Consider the following 22,473-nt stretch of genomic DNA (forward strand, 5'->3'; position numbering starts at 1 on the left):
GGTTTTTTTAAACTAATTATAAGCAATGAAAATCATTCACTGATGTTGAATATTCAATATGAGCGATAATCGGGAGAAATGAAAAGCCTATTTCGATTTCATATTTAACAATTGTTATCTAAATGAATACTGTTAGTTACGTTGTTTATTCTTTAATAAAAATGGTGCGAAAGTACTACCTCTAATTAGTTGGGCATATGCCAATGGAAATGATTGGGCTTTGCTCATTAAATCAATTTACTTAACACTTTGGTGGTGAGCTTTCACTGACTATTCAGCAGCCAAAATAGAAGAGAATAAACAATTCGATGATTCAATTTTTTACTTAAGAGAAGTATAAACATCACAACTTGATAAATTAATTGAACTATCTGTCATTGCTAAAGGCCATGTAATTATGTCTCTTCGATGAAGCAAATTAATCATCAGAAAAAGCAAATAAATTCTTGCTTCACTCAATCGATTAAACATATTCACTCAATAAAATTCAATCTCATTCTCTGTATATACCATACGGCCTAATGTTAACGTAATTATGTGTCTAATGTATTACTCACTCATGAAGAAAAAATATTTAAAGAACCTAAGAATGGATCAAAAAATAATTGAGTGTTGAATATTTGCGATGGGAACTAGGAGAGTTGGATAACGTCGATCAGGATAAATAACAACACACGTTGTAAACTGTACAATTTTTTCAGTAACTTTTAATATTGAAGAATAAAAAAAAACTCATTTTTTCGGGGGGAAACGAGGCAGGCACACCCGTTATCACTGAACCCGAGTTTACATGAATTTCATTTGAATGTGCCTTGCAAGAGGTAGTAAAAAAAGTAATACAAATTCTAGTATCTAGTCCTATTTCCTGTTAATTTGACAGAAGTCAACACTTTTCTGTTGATAAAATACAATTTTTTGAACAGAACAATCTGTATGAAAGACGTAATACGATTTCGTTGATCAATTGAATGAAATATTTCACGCTATCGTGAAATATTTAAACAATACAAAGTAAATGTGTGTGAATGCAATTTGGTTCCCACTTGTACCAAATCTCAGGATTTCAAAGAAAATGAATAAAGAAATAAAATGTTCTTCCAACAAACATGTTTTGGAATGAAAATTTTGTCGTGGTATGTACATCTGTAATATTAATATACCATTTACTTACAGATAAATTTTGACTGTCCTAAAATATAGTAAAGAGAATCATCATTATCTCTCACTATAATTTTTCATAAATTCCGATAAATCTCTTCACCCCATTAAACGATAAACGTCATTAGCGCCTAAATGAGTTTCAGAAAAATGCAAACAAGGCATTTAATTAAATTATAATTCCAAAGTATTAAGATATAGACTAGATATTTGTCAAAATCTGATTAAAAAAATCTCTCGTCTGCTACAGTCGTAAAATTCGTTTAATTTGCAATCAAAGAGAATGATCTTCACATCTTCGTTAAATTCCTTCGATATTACGTAAAAAGCAAAATAAATAAACTAAATTATTGAAAATTACCCACCTAGCATTGCATAACTGGCAAATAAATATGTTAAATATTAATTTCATGTTTAGCACCGGTATAAAAATGTATTATTGTCAGTTAAAAGCCATAATTTAAAAATTATCGTGGGATTGTCTAACAGCTACTATTTTTCAGTAATTTATCATCTATTTACCGAATACGTTAATAATTACATTAACCACAATCAAAATCCACATAAAAAACCCACCCAAAATACAAATAAATCATTATTTTTCAACCCATGAAGATGAAAGAATTTCAACGTCCCTCATGACTCTCCACAATTGAACGCAAATTTTATAACAAAAAATGGAACAAATGTGAGAACTGAAAAATAAACAATTGTTATTGCAACCAACCGAACGCACAACGTTTTAATCCAATAATTAATGAGCATGAAGACCTAACGGTTCAGCGCAAATGAAAAAATCGATAAAACAATTAGCCAACAATATGTTCTCCACAAACAACACACGAATAATTTATAAAAACAAACACACGTGATCTTAGAGAAAAATAAACTAAGCTTTATTCTCTTACATGTAGTATAGCAGGCAGTATGGATGAATTGAACGCCATCGATTCTTGATTTTATGCACGGACATGATTATTATTGAATAGTAGGCAAACAATTTATCAAATAAATACCAGAATGAAAATTTACCATTAAAGCTTGGTTCAGTAAAACAAAACGGATCAATAGCGTTTTGCCTCCCTTCCGAAATATGAGGTTTTATGAAGGGGGACAGGGGATCCCCCATCGAGGGTCACGTTATAAGCGCCATTAATTTGTAGAGATTTGTAATTGTCGTTGGATCATTTGGCTGTAAACGTAGGGCTTTACGATATGCAGCTGCTGCTTGACGATATTTTCCATTGACGTGGAGTATTGCTCCAAGATTAGTATGACTCGTTGCTTCATTGGGCTTCAGGGTTGCTGCATGCTTGTACCACGTCTCAGACTCGTCATGACGTCCAGCATGACGAAGAGCTGATGCTGCTGCCACTGATAGCTCGTAATCAGAGCGAGCAAGTTCAGCTGCTTTTAACTGTTCACGAGCGGCCTCGAGGAATCGATTTTGGGATGACAAAAACATTCCTGAAATTTAAAATTCAAGAAAAATATAATCTCCTGACTTTACATGTGTTGAATTGATTATTGAAGGAATAGTCCTGACACCAAAGGAGTCATCACTGAATTGCTGTTACAATTGACAGGGAAATGAATGCGATGGAATCGAATTAAGATTGAAGGATCGGTCGGATACACTGAAATATCTGAAATGGATCATTTTTGCTGTAACTGTCACTTTAGCTTATCAGACGGGGGAGGATGAAGGGGAAATATTCAGAACATAAATTATTCTGTAATCAATACGTGGAGACCAATTGTAAAATATTCTCTGAAAATTTTATAAATATTTTTAGAACGTTTTTAATTACCATAGTCTCACCATAAAATACGTAGAACCCTCGCGGGGGATTAAAAAAATTTAATTGAGGTGGTGTTGGTCTGTCACTTTATTGTGAGGGATGGAGAGGGGCAGCTAAATTCATTTTTGTATCTGGTTAATTGCCAAGTGACAGTTGATCAACACCACAATTAAATTTTTCTAATCCCTAAGGTTCTAGAGATTTTACAATAATGGGTTCTACGGTAATAAAATTTTTTTTTTTAATATTTAATAATTTTTCAGAGATCAATATTCTAAAATAATACTCCATGAACCCCTTAGGAAATCTTTTAAATTTATAACCCTCCCCTATCTCCCCCTCCACCGCCAAATCAGACATTACTCCTCTTGCGTTTATTGCATTTATCCCACCGTATAAATTAAAAAGGGCAGATTCTATATTTTTACGTTTTTTGTCAGGATATTTTTGTTTTTTTCTGGGCATCGCGCTTGCTGCAGGACCCCACCAATGTTTCAGATAAAATATAAAATAAAAAATAATAAAAAAAACAAACACGATTTATTCCAAATAGTTCAGTCTATCCAACCAGAACTTGAATAAAATAAATAAATAAATTATCCAACATTACCATAGCGATAATGTACATTGGGGTCACGCGGGGCGAGTCTCGTAGCCTTGACGAACCACCGCTCAGCCTCCAACACACGACTGGACTGTAAAAAAAATGATAAACTGTTATTCGTGGACACCTAATATCTATTTTTACAATTTATCAAAAAAAAAGATTCCATACATTACGGGCAAGTAACTCTCCATAAGTAATATGAGCTGGAATATAGTTGGGTTCTCGGACGAGACAAGCACGAAACCATCTCTCTGCCTCGGCGTACTCCTGCATCTTTGACAAGGTCTCGCCTAGCAAGTTATAGACCGCCTGCAAATGAAAATATTGAGTCGTCAAGTATTGGAGATGGGGTAATTTTAGCTATTGGATGATCCCAGATTTTATGAACCTTGTGGTCTTTACCTCCCTGTCCAGTACCTACGTAGGGTCCCCCAGACTAATTCCCTACCCCCATCGCCCCTAAACTAATTTATATCTAACTCCACATAGTTATGTTATACATCGACATATCTAAATGTTAATTATTAGTAGCGGACCTCAAGTGAACTCGTACCATCCTCTAGGACCTTCCCCAATAAAACATCTGGACTTTATTCCAAGAATCTTCTAGATCCCAAGATGATCCTCCAGACGCTGCTCCAATGAACCAAAGACCCTCTTCACTGAATTTCTATTCCTTGGTAGAAAACATCCCCTCCAAGGACTAATGACAAACACTTAAATTGAGGACCTCCGGATTTTTCCTCAGTATCGACTCAGCATTACTTTACGTAACAATTTGTCAGGAAGATTTTCAACCAGAACTTGTATTTTAGTCTAAGAATGAGGATTTCGTGGAATAAGACTTCTGTGTTTATTGAGATCCAACGCTTACACCAGTGCTCCACATGCACTGGGTTCGTTTTCTAGTGATGAAAAAATCTTTCATCACGAGGATTCAAACCTGCGCTCCTGGGACGCGTTGGCAGGAGGGCCAGTACGTTACCGACGAGCGCAAATACCTCCTGGGTAATTTTAGATAATTCGAACTGGTGAATAAGGATTTTAAGTGCTTTTATTTATACGCTCGAAAAGGCAAATCCTCCCGGGTTCGTTTCCTTAGAGGAACTAACTAGAGTGACACAAGGGATACAACACTCTGGGCCTGAGAAATCACATTAACAACGGTCCCTCTTATGGATCTCTATTTAGACCCAGGAAAACAGAACATATATACCATACCCCAAACATCTCAGAATTTCCACCCATAAAAATATTTTTCCATTTAAAGTGGATTACGAGAATAAAAAAAATAGAAATCGTACAAAGACTTGTTCAATCCAACTGAAAATTAATTTTTAATAAACAGTTCGGAATGTAAACTCCAATATCAAGGGTTTTTACGAGTTCTAATTTCGTTGAACGAGCTCTGAAAATATATTGAAGCAATTTGCGTTTTTTTATACATCCGGGTCTACTAAAGTCATTTAATTTTCATTTTCCATCACACGAAGGGAAATATTCAGTAAAAATTACGTAGAAGTTTCGTAATTTGTAAGGGAGAGTAAAGATTGAATAAAAATTACGAAAGATCCGATAAAAAGTACGAAACAGCGAGTTTCGTAATTTTTACAGAGCATTCGGAATTTTTTATTGAATCCTTCGCCATTTTTATCGGACCTTTGTGTTCACTTGGGAGTTACGAAACTTTCAGGTAATTTTTAGTGAGCTATTCCTCCCCATACGATTTCTGGCTTTTATCAAGCTGTTAAAGTTAATTAATTCTTCTATTCATCATAAATTTTATTGACATGTGACAATATACTTTAGTCTGTGATTTCAAGGGGAAGGTCCCCTCAACAAATCTGTACTCATCGTAAAAAAAATGGATTTATCTTCAACACATGTGATTTCTAAATATATTTATAATATATGAATATATTAATATATTTATTATTCAATGAAATGATGATGTTTATGAAAATTATTTCCCGAATCTTCAGAAACTTATAAATTGAGCCGGAAAGTTGATAAAATTGATTCCAGTCCACCCCAAATTTATTTTCCTTCGGAAAAAGATTTTTTTTTCTTTTCGTTAAAAAATCGGTTAATTAACAATGGAAGCTACAAAAATACAATATCTGAATCCAAGATCATACGATAAAAAAGAAATTTTGGCTGCACTAAATCAAATAATCCCCAACTTAATAATATCACATAATTTTATTGTAAATAATTAGGATAAAACCCCAAGAGACCTCCTCCTGACCCCTTAAAAAATCTTAAAATAAATCTACTACATAATTCCTAGTTTAATGAATATCGCTGCAAATTTACTCGAAAACAATTTCATTCGTTTATCCCTTCGAAGAGAAGGTAAAATCCTACAGTCGCTGATGAAATAATCTGCGTAAAACGAATCGCCAGAGATCTCGATCTAGATTAATCGATCTGCCCTGCCCAAGATATAAAAATTCTTAATTATCGCCATTTTCGCATTACCTGGGGTGGATAATACTCCGGCAGAGTCTGGAGTGCTTCCCTGTATGATAACATTGCTTCATGAAGATGTCCATCATCTGTCTGCAATGAACCCAAACGTAAAAGGGCCTGGATTCTAGCAGCTTCATGGACTCTTTTGTCTTTAAGTCCTGCTCCATTAACTGATGCTGCTGTACGTAGTATGTCGGCAGCTTCGATTTTACGTCCAACAGATATTAAGGTCACTCCGAGATTCACGTAAGCCTCTGTTAATGCCATAGGAATTTAAGGATCAGTTTTTTCTCATTTAGAAGAGTGGGGAAAGAAGGGAACGTTATTTCTCACTAAAATGAAATAAAAATATATTAATTCTTTAAATTTTCTCGTTCAATATTTAAAAAATATGATTTTTACGACTTCATCCAGAAAATTTGCTTAAAATTTTGTTTAACTTTATCTAAACTAGTTTTTGTACTCGATTATAATTATGGAAAATTTAATTCGCATTTGAGATAATAGTTATTTATGTTAATTCATTAACTGATTACATCCGAAAGGGGATTTACTACATAATTTTCGTTTATTATGTACGATTCATAATTTAATTAATTTAAAGCAGTTATATAATCATCATTATTATTCTTATTCAGTAAAATGAGTTCCGGTTTCCTGAGGGATCACTCGATAGCAAAATGGAATCGGGTGTCCAGTCAATCGTTGCTCAATTTATTGACAGACGATCGAGTAGCGATGGACCAACTATTAACTGGATATCGAATGGCAATCGACTGACTATCGATTACCACTCGACCCTCGATTCATTAATCATAACCGAGTCATCGATAAACGATCAATCAGCCTTTGGCCAAGTGCTCAAGTCGATGTCCAATCGAAGAACCATCGAGTCGCCATTAGACGATCCGCCAGGGGAACCGAAGAGTCACGGAGATGGCCGAGGTAGTCAACCATAAAAAATATGGAATTGTGAGCTTCATTTCATGCAACTACCAATGGAATCGGTAGAAATAAAATGACAAAAAAAGTAATGACTAAAGAACTGAAGGTCATATGCTAAAAATTATTAAACTCAAATTTTTTCAATATTATTTTCCGTGAATTATATTTATTTAAATCGATTTAGTTTCTGCGTTTCAATTGCAACCGACCGAATGTGATCGCACTCTGAATAAAGCGATAATTATCATAATTCATATGATTAATAGTCATAATTATTAATCATAAGGATTCGATGAGGGAAAATACAATTTCTTATACCGAATCGTATTATTAGAAATCTCATGATGTTTTCACTTTGAATTCTTGATAAATGCCAAGGCGAATGCTACTAAGAATGTCATCAGACAAAACCACATAAATATTGTCTTTCAACTCACGTATTAAAGAAGGTCGAAAATTAATAGCTCGTTGGTAACTCAATATGGCCTCGTCATAATTCCTCCTCGCCTGGTGCAGAATTCCCCTGAATAAAAATAAATAAGTAACAGAGTAAGAAAATATGAAAAATGTATCCCACCACAGTTTCTTCGTGGAATAAATATTCCGCAGAGGGTGGAAAATATATAAAATAAAATGACTCACAAATTGTAGTGTACGTCAGCCATATTAGGTCGATAACGGAGGGCCTGGATAAATGCTTCTTCCGCTTCAGCAAATCGCCCTTGGCTGCTGAGTATACCACCAAGATTTCCGTATGCTGGAAAATAAGATGGAAGATATTTTTAAAATAAGTGGAGATGATGACATATTTTATCGTGGTGAGTTGCAAATTTATTTGAGATTTTTTTATCGGTTAATTGCGAAATTTAAAGGGTTTCTTTTTGATAATGAAACAGGTCAAGCATCGAGTCTATTCGACAGAAATAATTTTTTTCCCGCCGTTTTAATTAATTCTATTAATTTTTACTACTAATATATTTCTATGGATTTTTACTTAACTTCAGTTATTTTTTGTTGACATTATCCTGCCATTTTTTTCATGTCTTTTAACTATTTTCAATTCAAAATAAATTTTAATGGATTTATCTTATTTTTAAAAGTATTTTTCCATTTTTTAATTACATTAAGTTCATTACGTTTTGAACATCAACGACGGAATCAATAATTTAGTGATAATAAAAGATAAATTAAATATAAGTATTCATTGACTGTGGTACAATACACTGAAACAAATATTTAAAACTTCTGAATTTTTTTCATCGCTTTTTTTTCCAATCAAATTCACTATCTAATTATGAAAACAATTTTTTAAAGTCATCATTCTTGCTCAATGAAGCCCAGAGTATGCGATAACCTCCTTCAAGCATTAAATAATGCGAAGAGAATTAGGATTTCCCCGAAGTCCCCCCAGAAACCCTAACTCAACTCACCCTTCGGTGGATTGACATGCAGAGCAGATCGATAGAGGCTTTCCTCATCGTGCCAATCCATGTTCCTCCTGAGAGTCTTCGCAGCCATAAAAAATAGGAGAACCATGGTGACCCCCAGAATAAGCCTTCCACAAGTCCTGGATCCATGTCTGACGATCCTGTAAGTCTCAGCAACACTGGCTCCTATCGACAGACAAGCTCCAACACTCGGGAGGTACAGAATCCTCTCAGCGATGACGAAGCCAACATAAAAGAAAAGATTGCTAGCAGGAATGAACGGCAGCGCCAAGAAGCCCAACGATATGATGACAATTGTCACTGACTTAGTCCTTCCAAATCTGGCAACAGGTTCAGCATGTGCAGGACTCGGTTTCAATGAACAGCAGCAGTCAACGCTGTCACTGTTATTGTTGTTATTGGCAACTCTGCATCCCTCAGTATGACATCCCCCAATTTTTCGATTATCGCAGACTGAGCACCTGGAAGACGCCCTGACGAGTGATCCTGTCTTCTCCATCGTTCGATTTCTCACGTAAATCTCAATCCTGGACTGCTGGACAGTCCACAGACCCGCTGTCACCAGCACCACGTACAGGCAAAAGGACTCCAAATTTCTTGGATCTGTCAGGGATATTATCCTTGGAATTGTGTCCATTGACCAGTCAAAACTCAATGTACTGGGGCATAAAAACATTCGGAGACTCGCTGCTGGTAGGTACAGGAATGTCAGGGTCCTGGTCAATCGGGAGGGATGACGTGCTGTTGGATTATCCGCACTGGCAAACTCCGGGGTTGCGTTTCCAATTTTTATTCTTCCAAGGATCGTCAGGAATAGGCCACTCCACAGAATTCCCACGCTACGGTTGCGTGGCCAGGTCCTTTCACGTTCCTGGAAGTGAGAAATGTTGGACTTTTTTTTCCTTTTCTTTGAGAGGGGTGGGAGTGGTGCTTATTGGAGGAGACTGCTATTAAGGGGGAGGGTGGGAATTTATTGCTGAGCACATGGGGTGGAAAGTTGATAAATAAGTTGGTACTATGGGCTTGAGATGACGTTGAGGGTCAAAGTGAATTATTAAAGTGGGGAGAAATAATAAGTTTGAACGAATGTGACCCAGAATCTACCAAATCAGAGAGGGAGGGGGAGGGGGGGGGGAATTAATTAAATTTCTTTTGAAATGGAACAAAGATGGGGGAAGGGACAATTTTTTTTTATTTGTAATTTAATTTTTTGTGAATAGTTGGGAGTTTGTTATCGATTTGAATTTAGTGTTGTTTCGTTATTTGTCGCATTATTTGTTTAATTGTTTGTCTGATTATTTGTTTCATTTCATTCTGGGTTAATAACAAAGGCGTAATTTTCGTTTGTTTTGATTGTACTTCCACGAGACTTCCGGTATTAATATTTCATAAAATAAGAGATATGCGATAGTATTGATTTCGCACTTTAATTAATTCTAATTGAGGTGATGAGGAATGGGATAATGAACCTCTTTAGTAATAAGCTTATTATTGTGTTAGTTCAGTGTGAGCGTTTTTGAGATGCGTCACAAAGAGTTTTAGTGATGAAATTAATGCTGAAACTGACATATTGATGAGTTTTATTTATTTAAAGACGGGCTTCTCTAAATGTTGTCTTTCATGCGCCACCGAAACATTTTTATGAAGCAAATAAATAGGTATTTCCGTTCAGAATCCTTCCCCCATGTGTTCGTCCTTCGATTTCAATATTTATTAGTATCAATAAGTTCCCTAAAGCCACTGGTAAATCGGATTACCCCGCCCTAAATCTGTTATAAGGCACTTTTCTCTCCCTAATAAACCCAATTCAAACAAGTATCGCATGTGGTATACAAATTTCTGCTGTGAACAAATTAAAATAGATATTTTTTATTAAGAATTTAGTTTTATCATTGAAAAATTCGATAATTCCGATAATTTGTGAAATTCCTGTTCTTAAATCCGATTTGATAAAATTATTTGATGTTTTCTGCAAATCTATCTGTTTGTTACCTTCTAAACAATATTAACCCAAATTTTTTATAACAATTTGAACTCTTCAGAACATAAGATTGAAACTCTTTCCCTCATTCTCTCAATCAATAAACTAGTCTTTGAGGGGCGTCTTCCAGAGGCTTCCGGTGGCCAAATTAACTTTTCTAATTACCGACAAAGTAATTTTTTAATTTCGATGAAGCTCAGCTTTCGATATTCAGTTGTGATGCCAACATGCCAGGAATTGGGTTTTGTCAAAATAAAAAAATTATATTGGCGGTGATTGTAAAAAACAAATTTGGTCACCTGACCCTCTGGAAGGTCCTTAATCCCATTAATTTCATTGGAAAAAATCCCTATTACTCTTGAAGTTGATGAAGTTGACTTGTCTAATCTCTACGAAAATCTGTCATCCCGACCTGTCAGAAATTAGGTTTCATAAAAATAAAAAAATTACATTGACTGATTATAAACACAAATTTAGTCACCTGAGCTCTCTGGAAGGTCCTTAATTCTATCATTTTTTTATTGAAAAAAAAACCCTGTTACCTCTGCAGTTGATGAAATTAACGTGTCTAATCACCACGAAACTCTATGACCCCGATCTATCAGAAATTGTGTTTCACAAAAATAAAAAAAATTACATTGGCTTTGATTATAAAAACAAATTTAGTCACTCGAGCTCTCTAGAAGGTCCTTAATTCTATCAATTTCTTATTGAAAAAAACCCTGTTACCTCTGAAATTGATGAAATTAACGTGTCTAATAACCACGAAACTCTATGACCCCGATCTGTCAGAAATTGTGTTTCACAAAAATAAAAAAATTACATTGGCTTTGATTATAAAAACAAATTTAGTCACTCGAGCTCTCTGGAAGGTCCTTAATTCCATTAATTCCATTGAAAAATCCCTATTACCCCCAAGCTCATTAATTCCCGAGACATGCAACTGTCCTCCAAAATTCACCCCAAAGTGCTCTTCTCCCCTAATAAACTCAATTCAGACAAGTATCATCCATATCAAAGGGTGTGTCATGCGTTTACCTAACAACATATTTATTCAGTGACTGTACACACCAGGAGTTAGAACTAGAAGTGGAACGACAACCACCACCGGCTCCGATCAAAAGTAATATTTACCTTTTGCGTATTTGACTCTCCATGACTATATTCCCAGAGTAAACAGAGAGCAAGTGAGGATATTCCAGTTTCCTTGGCAAGTGCAGCTAGCAATGACGACGTCAGGGCTATGAAGAGCATCAGTGGTGAACGAGTTTGATCGCAGTGTGCAACGTAGGTTAGAAAACAGGCGAGCGTTAGAAAACAGGCGAGCAAATCAGCACGTCCAACAATACCAGCAACAGCTTCACTGTGAATTGGATGGACAGCGAACAACAGACCCGTGATCGCGTGCGATAACCATCGTCCTGGTATTACCTGAAATGTTATTTTCGTTTTTACGTTTGTTGGGGCGCAATGGGGATTAATTGGTTCCGAGGGGAAGAAACATAAGTCTCGGTAATTGGGTGATTATTGGGTGTTGAAGGGAAGTGTTGTTGGGGTGATTAGGGCAATGGGATGATTTTGGCGATGATGATGACTTGATGTCGACAGAATCATTAGGGAAAAGTCAAAAAAAAAATGCCAGACCTTTTCTGGAGGGTAAAAAAGCATTGAATTATTGAATTGTTTGTTTATTTCTGTTACCTCTGAAGCTCAGGACTTTGGGGAATTATTTGTTTATTTATTTATTATTTAATTATTCATTTTTTGTGATCATTTCGGCACAATGTCGACTCTGGGGACCACAGTTTGACAATCGTTTTACGATTTATGTATTTTGACTCAGGAATTTGGAAGAAATATATTTTTTTTAATTTATGTCGATCATTTCTTGCAGTTTGTCGATTTTTTAATGTAAAAATTTTGGATGTATTTAATTTATATTCTATAATCATGGAGTTAGCTGGGGATGAAGAAAAATTGAAAAATGTAGAAAATTTTTAGTGGAAAGTTTTATTTTTTATTGTGATTCAATTTTTAGAACAATTCGTTTTTCCATGTATTGATTTTGTTAATTTTTTATTCTCGACGAAAATGGACTGTGTGTTAGGGTATATTTTTTAGTTAATTATTCATTATGTCCGCAATTTTTTTGTTAACCATTTCAATTAAGAAATAAGGGAGGGGAATGAGCCAATTAGAAGTTCTAATTGTTGATCGTTAATTCAATAACGAAGCAGTAAAACCAATTTATGCGAATTTTTTTCAAAATTAATCTTTTCAGAGATGATTTGAATCTTGGGATAAATTTAGTGACTTTCGTTTTAAATAAATAAAATGGTTTAAACCGGAATTTTCCACTGATTAAATTTTTCAAGAGCGATGTCGACTGAACCCAAAAAAATTGATTCAAAAAGAGATTTTAGTCGACATTTAGCTCTAATTTTCATTAAAATTCATAAACTAAAATTTACAAACTGAGTGTTTATCCAGAGACTTATTAATTAACAAACTTCTCGATCATTTTTTCATGAACATTGAAGACAATGCAAGTGGCGAAAAATTGTGGCTATCGTCACTTTAAAAAATGAACAAAAAATGCTTTTTGTTCAGCCAAACAACATTAATTAACGAATTATATTAACGGTTCAACTGGGCGATTACTCACAGTCCTGGCCACCCTCACAACGAGGCCGGTGCATCCAGCATGTAACCCAATGTTGACAAGATGATATCCCCGAGGATTGAGCCCACCGAGAAGATGATTCAGTCGAAATGTCGCAACGCAGAGGGGCCTGTAGCTCCCATGGGACTCACTGTCACGTAATGGTGTGCCCCAAAAATCATTTTCCAACAGTGGAAACCATGGGGAGTTTGGAAGTAGATCGGGATTCGTTAAAATTGCTCGTCTGAAAGGCAAAAAGTGAGAAAAAAATTTTTGACGTTTCGTAGTTTCAAACAATAGACTACAAACGACTCCCCAAAACACGAATATTCGTCAAAAAAATTTGAAAAACTGGGAATGATCGACGAAGTCGATAGGAATTCTGACAATTCGATAACGATAGACTCGAATCATTGTTGTGTGGGAAGTTCAGAGGATGAATGAAGTTGTTTAAAATTACTGCATTCAATTTTTATTCTATTTTTAGTTTGGATCGATTTTTTGCTGGTGGAATATTTATTGTAAAAATCCGGAAAAAAATGAAACGACTAATTTTGTGATGTACGATGTGACTAAAACTGTAAACTGCGAATAAAAATGCGGTAATTCGTATTTTGCAAAAAGAAATTCATGAAAAAATTGGAATGAATGACGTAGTGGACAAGAATTTTAATAATTCCATAATGATAGCATCGGATTATCGGAAAGTTCAGAGCATAAATGAAATTGTTAAAAATGGCATTCGTTTGTTGATATTGAAATATTTATTGTGAAAATCCAGAGAAAAATTGAACCATTCAATCTGTGATGTATGATGTGACTAAAACTGCAAATAAAACTGCGGTAATTCGTATGTTGTAAAAAGAAATTCATGAAAAAAATGGAGCAATTAATTAAACTAATTTAATTGCAATTGCAATAACACCATTCAATTTCCTACAATGAGTAATGACACAACTTTATTGGAATTTCCAAAGTACGAAACCAGTTAATAAAGCTTCTAATTGATTTATCATTATTAATTAATTCGGTCGGGGATGACATGACTATATGACATTTAATTTCTGTTAGAGGAATTTACCGATCAGTTACCTTAGTAATTTTCATGAGTTAACTCCAAAATTTGGAACATTCGAAATGCTGTGAAGATTTCCATATTTTCTATTAATAGAAACCGATGAACGGATGCCGCTAATAATGTTCGATTAATTTCCACTGATTGACGCCTGACGTCCTTATTAATTCTTCCAATTTTCTCGGGGCGAGGTTACAACTCAAGCGCCAGAAATCTGATTTCATTAAGTCCCAGAGCAAACGTCATGTCAGTGGATCAGTTATTATTTTCCCGATACTGAGTAATTACCCTAATCACCCAGAAATCGTATCTCGATTCTCTGTCATATCTTCATCAAGGTCACTACAACTTTTACAGACCATTTTCCAAGATGTGTGTATGTGTGTACGGAAATGTTCGTTAACAATTTATTACTAATGAATTATGTACGATCGTTAGGTCTTCAGGTGACTCAGTGATAATTAGATTGAGGAAAAATCGGTTCAGTGGTTTTTCCGCGAAAGAAATAAAAATTTGGAGATTTTCTGTTTAAAATTTTTTTACTGAAAAATCTCCAAATTTTTTTTACTCAATAGGTTTTTCGTTGGAATCAGGATTTAAGAATTCGCTGATTATGAATATGATAAGGATTTAGGTGGGATCAACTCTCGTCTATTTATTTATAATTATTTGAATGTTTAAACTTGGTTTTTGCTGGAAAAATTAACTTCTGTTGTCATGAAGTGTAATATTATTGTTGATACTGCTCTTTGCTAATGATTTCTATTGAATTAGTATGCGGAATAGGAGAATCAGGAGTTCATAGTCTGACCCCAACGGGTCGCACCCACTTCGCTGCATCGAAATTCGGGAGCGACCAACAACACGAAAAAACTATAAATTTAAAATTGTGTTTTTGTAATTACGCAGTGAATGACAATAAGAGGAGTAAGTAATACACCTCCAGTTGATTATTAATTCGCAATGAATGCTAATTATTTTAGAGGGAAATCAAAATTAATTAACATCAATATTTGTTTGGAGAATAAATTTTTAGATAAAAAATGCGTAAATTCTTTAGACAAAAAATATTTCAAGCTCTTATTTAGTTTGGTTATAGCTCTTAGTCTTGTAAAAAGGAGAAATCGATACTATCAATATCTCGAAAGTCTGTCACACTGATTTGTCATTGGTTTACAGCCTCTTAAAGCGGCTCATTTGACTTCAGAACTCCCTTAATTTTCAAATTTCAAATTTTTCTATTGTAAAAAGGATAAATAAATACCATCGATATCTCGAAAGTCTCTCACGCTGATTTCTCATTGGTTTACAACCTTTTACGGTGGCTCATTTGAATTCAGAACTCACTTAATATTCAAATTTTCAGTCATGATTTTCATAATTACACTCAGCGTTCAGTCTCGTAATATTAAAGATTAATATTTGACGTGAGCGTAACATTTGACGTGAGTCAGGTCGCACCCGAATTATTTAATCTTTATTATGAATCTTTTTCGTTAAAATGCTCAATATTTTCCTCTGACCACCCGCCAGGATGTGCTCCCGGGTCTATGTCTGCCACAATAATGGGAAATTACAACGAATTATTGTCCAAATTTACCAACAATAGAGTTGATAACATCAAGAAAAAAAAGAAAGCGACTAATGACGCTAAAAGTAGCCCTCACATGTCTGCCCTCATATAGACTCGAACTCCTGATTGTTTTAAACTTCTGATTTATAACAATAAAAATTCTTCTATTATAAAAAAACAGTTTAACGTTTTGTGATTTGTTGGTATCGATCTATTTCATAGAGTTAGGTTTTTTGTAGAATATTATAAACAAATTTAAGCAAAACTGAATATATATGCAAATGTTATTATTTGAATTATTTTAATATACTATTTTAATATATTATTTTAATATAATATTGTTAAGACGATATAATATTAAATTATATAATATAATAATAAATAAATAAATAAAATATGAAAATATAAAAAAGTTAATGAATAAATAAAATAAAAGATATAATGTAAAATAAAATTATAAAAATGTGTGTTGCCTTCGTTGTGAAATTTGATAGAAAAATGTTCAATAATTTGTATTAACAAAATTTATCGGTTTTTTTTCTCGACTTTCAGCTCGTCAATTTTCTATTATTCAATCCCCTCTGTCTGCACGGAAAATCCATCAATTTGGAATTTCCCACCAGATTATCGATACCAGTGGAGGTATCAGAACATCAAAAATTGAGAAAAATCGGAAACTTTGGGGCTGAATAATTAAACGACTCTCCATGGAATTGCTCACATAAAAGTTAATGTTCTTCTTCACATAAATCATTGCACTGGTATTGCTTTTATAGCAGGTCTTGAATGATAACTTTTTATATAACTTTTTATTCATTTTGATAGAAGCAACAAATGAGAGGACTGCGAGAGAAAAAATGAAATTTTTAATCTAGAAAAATTTTGATTTGTTCTTTCTATTCTGTCAGATGTCTTTCGATATAATAATTAAAATTCTGAGTTCATATGATATTATTTTTAATGAGATTAGTGCAAAAAAAAAAATCATTTGCTGAAAAATATTTCTCCTTAGAAAAATCCAAAATGAAATAGTCCACTCATAAATTAATTGAATTACTTGTTATCATAGACTAATTCAACATAAAATGTATCATAATAAATAATAGAACTCAAAATTCGCAGTGTAAATTGTTTTAAATTTATACCCCAATAGACCTCGAGTAAAAAACCCCTAAAATTTCAACAGAAAAGCTCTGAGTATTTGCCACATAAAAATAGTTTTTCTGGTCCGGAAATGCTACCATATGTCTCTAATTATCCGCAATTACCTCAACTTCCAATTGTCTCTAACTAACTCGGAAACTTTCCACCAAAAAACCGTGAAAATCGGTAAAAAAAAACAAGGGGATGTATTTTACAAAATATTTTCTCTTGAAAAATATCAAAATAAAATTCTCCGCCCCTAAATTAAGTTAATTACCTGTCATCATAGTCGAACCCAGCCTATGTATAATGTACTAAAATAAATAATAGAATCCACAGAACAAAATTCTATTATTTACTAAGCGTCCAGTAAACAATAGCTACAATTTCGACAAAAAAGTTCTGAGTATTAAATAAATAAAATTCGTTTGTTTTGGTCCTGAAAGGATTTCACACTTTAAAAAATCTTGAAAATCAGTGAAAAATACAAATAAATGAATTTAACAAAACATTTATCCCTCGACAAATACAAAAAAAAATTCTCCAACCCTAAATTAAGTAAATTACCTGTCATAATAGTTCAACCCAGCATAAAATGTACTAAAATAAATAATAGAATCCAAAGAGAAAAATTCTATTATTTAATAGACGTCCAGTAAACAATAGTCAAAATTTCGACAACAAAGCACTGAATATTAAATAAAAAAAATTCGTTGGTTTAGTCCGGAAAGGCCTTCACACATTAAAAAATCTTGAAAACCAGTGAAGAATACAAATAAATAAATTTAACAAAACATTTTTCCCTCGACAAATACCAAAATAAAATTCTCCAACCCTAAATTAAGTAAATTACCTGTCATCGTAGACGAACCCAGCATAAAATGTATTATAATAGAGGACAGTAGCAATAAGTATGCAGAATATAGCTAGGACATCCATGTCACATTGTGGATTCGATTTCATCCAAGTTGACGTCAGTTCTCTTTCCTAACTTGTTGCACACACACGTACACTATTTCAAACGGTTAGCTCACTCCCAAGGGTGATATCGGGTCTGTGAAGTGCGAGGGGTAGCTTTTCTTCTCCTCTTCTTTCCGCTTTTCCACTCCAGCAATGGCGGCGTTTCCACTATTAAATCGACTACTCCATCAGTCATAAAAAAAGACTCAGAAAAAAAAGCCCTCGCATCTACCCCTCCCCGGAATTTCCAATCGCCGGGCGTTTTATTTTTATCGAAAAATGAAAAATGAAAAAAAACGTCCTCTCAAACCCCACAATTCACATTTCAATTCCTCAGTTATTTAACTCAATTTCGTGGTCATTTTGATTTTTTGGTGATGGATTTTTCGTCCTCTTTGTCCCTTCCATGAGTCCTCGTTCAATATTCCCACAACTGCTCCATCATTCATCACTCCATTTTAGACATTGGAGGTAAAAAAAAAAAATTACCCCTGAAAGCACTTTACTAAAGTAAAAAACAATTATTTCAGATCTCATGGAGAGATTAAAGGGGGTAAAAACCGATGTGCGAGAGTGTCCAACACTTTATCTGTTACATTATCACTGTACAGTTGGGGAGAAAAGAACTTTTTTTATGCCTCACTTTTGTGGAAATTGTTGGGGTGGATAATTGATGGTTTTTCAAACCCTAATGAATTGCCAAATTTACCCCACCATTTCACGACCAAAAGTCACCATTTACCCGCCCTTTGAAAGGCCAGAATTTCCCCGAAATCAGATCGAAATGAAATTTGTTCATTTCTCACCCCCTAACTGATTAACAATTGCAATTAAAATCACAAAAATTTGTTCATTAGTGAAACTGAATGGGAATAATTTCACGGTTCTATGAATTATTCATCACCGCTAATGGCGGTTTTTTAATTAGTAAATTGAACCGGTTCAACACTAAAAAAATCGCTTCAAACTGGGGGATGAAACCAAAAAATGTTAATCCCCGGCGAAATCCCCTCAGTCAATTTCACATGATAAAAACCGAGTCATCAATATGAACCCCCGAAAGGCGTCTAACCCAGCATCCCCATCAATAAAAACTTTCCAACCCCCTCACCCCCTCATCGCACCTAGAAATTTCCTAAAATCAAAAGTCACGTCGCTCCCCCATCAAAAACACCCCAAAATCACTAAATAATCTCTCATCCTCCTGTTATTTGATGTCACCAGGAGAACCCCCTCGCCTCCAAACCACCCCTGGACCATCTGGTAATCCACCCCAACTCTTCCCTTGTCTCCTCAGACCCGAAATTCCATCCCCGACACTGAACCGAAAAAAAAAATTTCTTCGCACTTCAAAACTCTCATCTACCCCCAAACCACCCCTTCCTCCTCCCCCCAATCCCCCGCGAAACCGGACAACTGAAATAAAGACAACTTCAACTAAAAAAAAAAAAACAATTCCCTAAAATTCATAACTAAACATCCCCCGAATTTAAAATCTACGAAACAACATTTAGCCCGCGAACTACCCCTTCACCACCACAAAATAAAAAAAAATAAACTTCACAATTCACAATAAAAAAAAAATCGCCAAACATTTCCTGGAATAATAATGACTTAAAAAAAGATTGTAAAAAAAAAAATTAATCACATTATCACATACCAACAGTTAAGGGTGAACTGATCGTGCGCCCCCCGAGAGTGTTAGCTTTGTACAGCGGTAGTTGGAAGGCATCGATCCTGTCGAGCGCTTGCGCCCGGGCCATTTCCACTCAAATCTATCCTTTTTCCCTCTCCACCCCCCCCCTCACCCCCACTATTTTAGAATCTACCATACCAGGGGTTGTATATACCCTATACTCGACTATCGCCCACAGCCCCACCGATGCAAACTGGTGGATGGTCGGAGGGATGAAAGAGGACGAGAGAAAAGCCGTTGTACGTAAACGTCCTGGCCCAGAGTGTTCAGCCCAACTTCATCCCTGTCTCTGTCATCCCCTGGTACTCAAGTACCTCTATTTCCCTCTGATAAATTTTTTTTTTCTTCATCAGGATGTGGGGAGCGATATATGTGTCTCATGTTATTGGTGTTGCTGTGATCGTAGATTAAGATAACGGGCTAATGTCGACGAAATCGAGAACAGAAAAGTCGAACGTACCGCGCAGGGTGGGGGAGGTGAGGAGGGGGGAAAAATGGGGAAACGAAGGGAAAAACAATTTTGAGAATTTTTTTTTTTTCGTCGCCGGGGGCTTTTCGGGATTGGGAGTTGGAGTTGTGGGCGAGAAGTTTTATGATAAGAAGACGATTACTGCACTTGATGCCACTCGTGATTCAATTAAGATAGAGAATTTTTGGGGGTTTATTGGTTATTAAAGATGGGGGATAAAGGGGAGGGGCGGGGTAATGAGGGAAGCGGGTGGGTGGGTTTTCTTTTTTTTTTTTTGGTTTGTTTGGGGAGGGAGATGGGGATGGGGTTGGAGATGATTATCGAGAGGTTTTGCTGGGGGTGGAAATGGGGGGGAAGTGATTTTTTTTGAGGTGATTGGTTCCTGCTTTGAATTCAATCTGATGTGGTGATTGACGGAATGGTAATTTCGTCGCCAGGGGAGGGTTGAATTGTATCTTTTTAGTTTATAGATTATCTCGAGGGATTATCGATAGTGAACCTTTTAAAATAATTTTTTAGGGCTCCGCTGGAGTGAGTGATAATGCGGGAATCGAATTTTGAGATCGTTATGTGGAGCGGTTTTTGATGGAGGTGATAAGGAACGAATGGAACTCAACGTGATATTTCTTTTAGGTTTAATTTTGTTCAGAAATATGAAGCGACTCAGATGGGGTGAATGTGAAGATTAAGATTAGTCCAAGGACTAATGTTATTAATTTGATGATTTAATTGGGAATAAGTAATGGGGTAGAGTAAAATATAATTTTACCAACGAAATTTTCTTCTGACAACAATTTACTGCGAATTTTGGATGAGGTTTTTGACATTTAATTGTTCGAACCAAATGTCATTGGAAATTTTTTTTTTTTCAGATGGTTTTTTTATTCTAATATTATTGTTTTTATGATCTATTTACCTGATGTTATGATCTGATATTATTAGATATTTTTATTAACTATTGAGTTAATTTATATGGATTTTCTAGATGTTAGTGTTGGTTGAAATATTCTCCTTCAAATCAGAACAACTTTTGTTTGGTAGTTCAGAAAAAAATAATAGTTATGATCAGAATTTGCATCGGGTCGGTAACTTACCGACCGGCTGCGCTGGTTTTAAACTTTTTCAGTTTGGAAATTTTTAAATCAATAGCAGGAGTGTAATTCAAAAAATTCCTATATAGTCACTATTGTCCGAATTAAATTTCGAAAAGAAATTATATTTTTATAAACATTTCCTCTTTACAAATAAATTATTGAACTCGTTTGCCAAACGGTAGATTATCTGTTACGAATTGTTAAACAATTCTTCAGATTTTTTGCGCTCAATGATCAAGAATTTAAATTTTAATCTTTAAATACAGCGGAAATATTGATATTTCCATAAAACACTGGGTTAAATTCTGACTTTTGAACTTTTTTTGAAAAACAAAATGATAGCTAAATACGGAAAAACTAATTAAATTAAATTGAATGAAGAAATAATTAAATTAAGAAAAAAATTACTGTTCTAAATGTGATATCGTTATCTAAAATTTTGGTGCACTTTTCGATAATCTTTTAATTTATTTAATTTTTTAATTTATTAAAAAGGTAAAAGCTATTTTAATCAACTCGGAATTAATACCACCGTAGCCACCCCCTTACCCGCTCTTAGGTCGGACCATATTCACCCTTCATCACTGAAAAAACAGTGGTAATCCCCGAAAACTCATGTCAGTAAAATCGGTTACTATATTACCAACCTTCTGCTGATAAAAGCGATTGGGCCCAGGGAGGTCCTTAATACCTGAAACAAAGTTAAAGGGCCCTTCTCCACCCAATGTTAAAGCTCTAACTCGTATAATCAAAATTTTGTTTTGTATATCCGGCCCTTTTTACTCCCTTTCCGGCTAATTCACCCTAAATCAGGAACTTAAAAATCTCTAGTGAAGTAAAATAAAAGATTCCTACCCTCGTACTTAACAACCTGCCCTTCGACTCAGCTGATAATGCAGCACCGGAGAAGGGATCCTTATTTTTCATCCCTAGGTCAGAAAATACTATCAACAATAGCGATTGTTAACAACATTTTAATGATAACTTTAATTTTTACCCCAACAACTGCTGAATCTGCTACAAAAATCCAAAAATAAATTTTTCTAAAAAATGTGGAAAAAAAAAGTTTTGTGAAAATTGAAAATTTTTGAAAAATAAATAGAAATAAAACAGAGCAATAAATAAAAGTTCTAGCCGATAAAAAAAAATTTGTTGAAGAAAAATAAAGTTCTTGGCACGAGGGAAAGGTTCATCCCCCAAAATCAAAGTACTCTAATTATTTTTTATATATTTGAATGTAATTAAATGATAATTGTCAATTGCGATGGAACTAACAGATTTAAATATTTTCATAGTCATCCAAATTTCTGTCAAAACCATGAGCGAAGTACCTGTTAAATAAATTAATCCCCTGAACCTTTTGAATATTTAAAAAGGTGGAATATTTC

The 22,473-nt window shown here is 34.5% G+C and overlaps 1 protein-coding gene across 1 annotated transcript; it reads right to left on the bottom strand.

Annotated features, from left to right (window-relative positions):
* Nucleotides 1-687: 687 nt before the first annotated feature.
* On the bottom strand, nt 688-18,922 carry LOC135169337 (protein O-mannosyl-transferase TMTC2). The gene is made up of 10 exons (XM_064134245.1): nt 17,720-18,922; nt 13,079-13,319; nt 11,548-11,844; nt 8,415-9,303; nt 7,627-7,741; nt 7,422-7,507; nt 6,049-6,293; nt 3,736-3,876; nt 3,571-3,655; nt 688-2,625 (listed from the first exon to the last, which is right to left on the bottom strand). The coding sequence occupies exons 1-10, from the start codon at nt 17,827-17,829 to the stop codon at nt 2,294-2,296; spliced, it is 2,541 nt and encodes an 846-aa protein (XP_063990315.1). The 5' UTR covers nt 17,830-18,922; the 3' UTR covers nt 688-2,293.
* Between the last annotated feature and the right edge of the window lie 3,551 nt (nt 18,923-22,473).

This window comes from Diachasmimorpha longicaudata, chromosome 14 (genome assembly GCF_034640455.1).
Source record: "Diachasmimorpha longicaudata isolate KC_UGA_2023 chromosome 14, iyDiaLong2, whole genome shotgun sequence".
In the NCBI taxonomy this organism is placed as follows: Eukaryota; Metazoa; Arthropoda; class Insecta; order Hymenoptera; family Braconidae; genus Diachasmimorpha; species Diachasmimorpha longicaudata.

Bases quoted from the DNA above. Each gene is read 5' to 3' on its own strand.
- LOC135169337 (XM_064134245.1), bottom strand. From the start codon at position 17,829: ATGAAATCGAATCCACAATGTGACATGGATGTCCTAGCTATATTCTGC. The intron at 13,320-17,719 runs GTAATTTACTTA...TTTGCCTTTCAG, and splicing joins GGGTTCGTCTACGATGACAG to ACGAGCAATTTTAACGAATC. The intron at 6,294-7,421 runs GTGAGTTGAAAG...TGGCATTAACAG, and splicing joins TTTTCGACCTTCTTTAATAC to AGGCTTACGTGAATCTCGGA.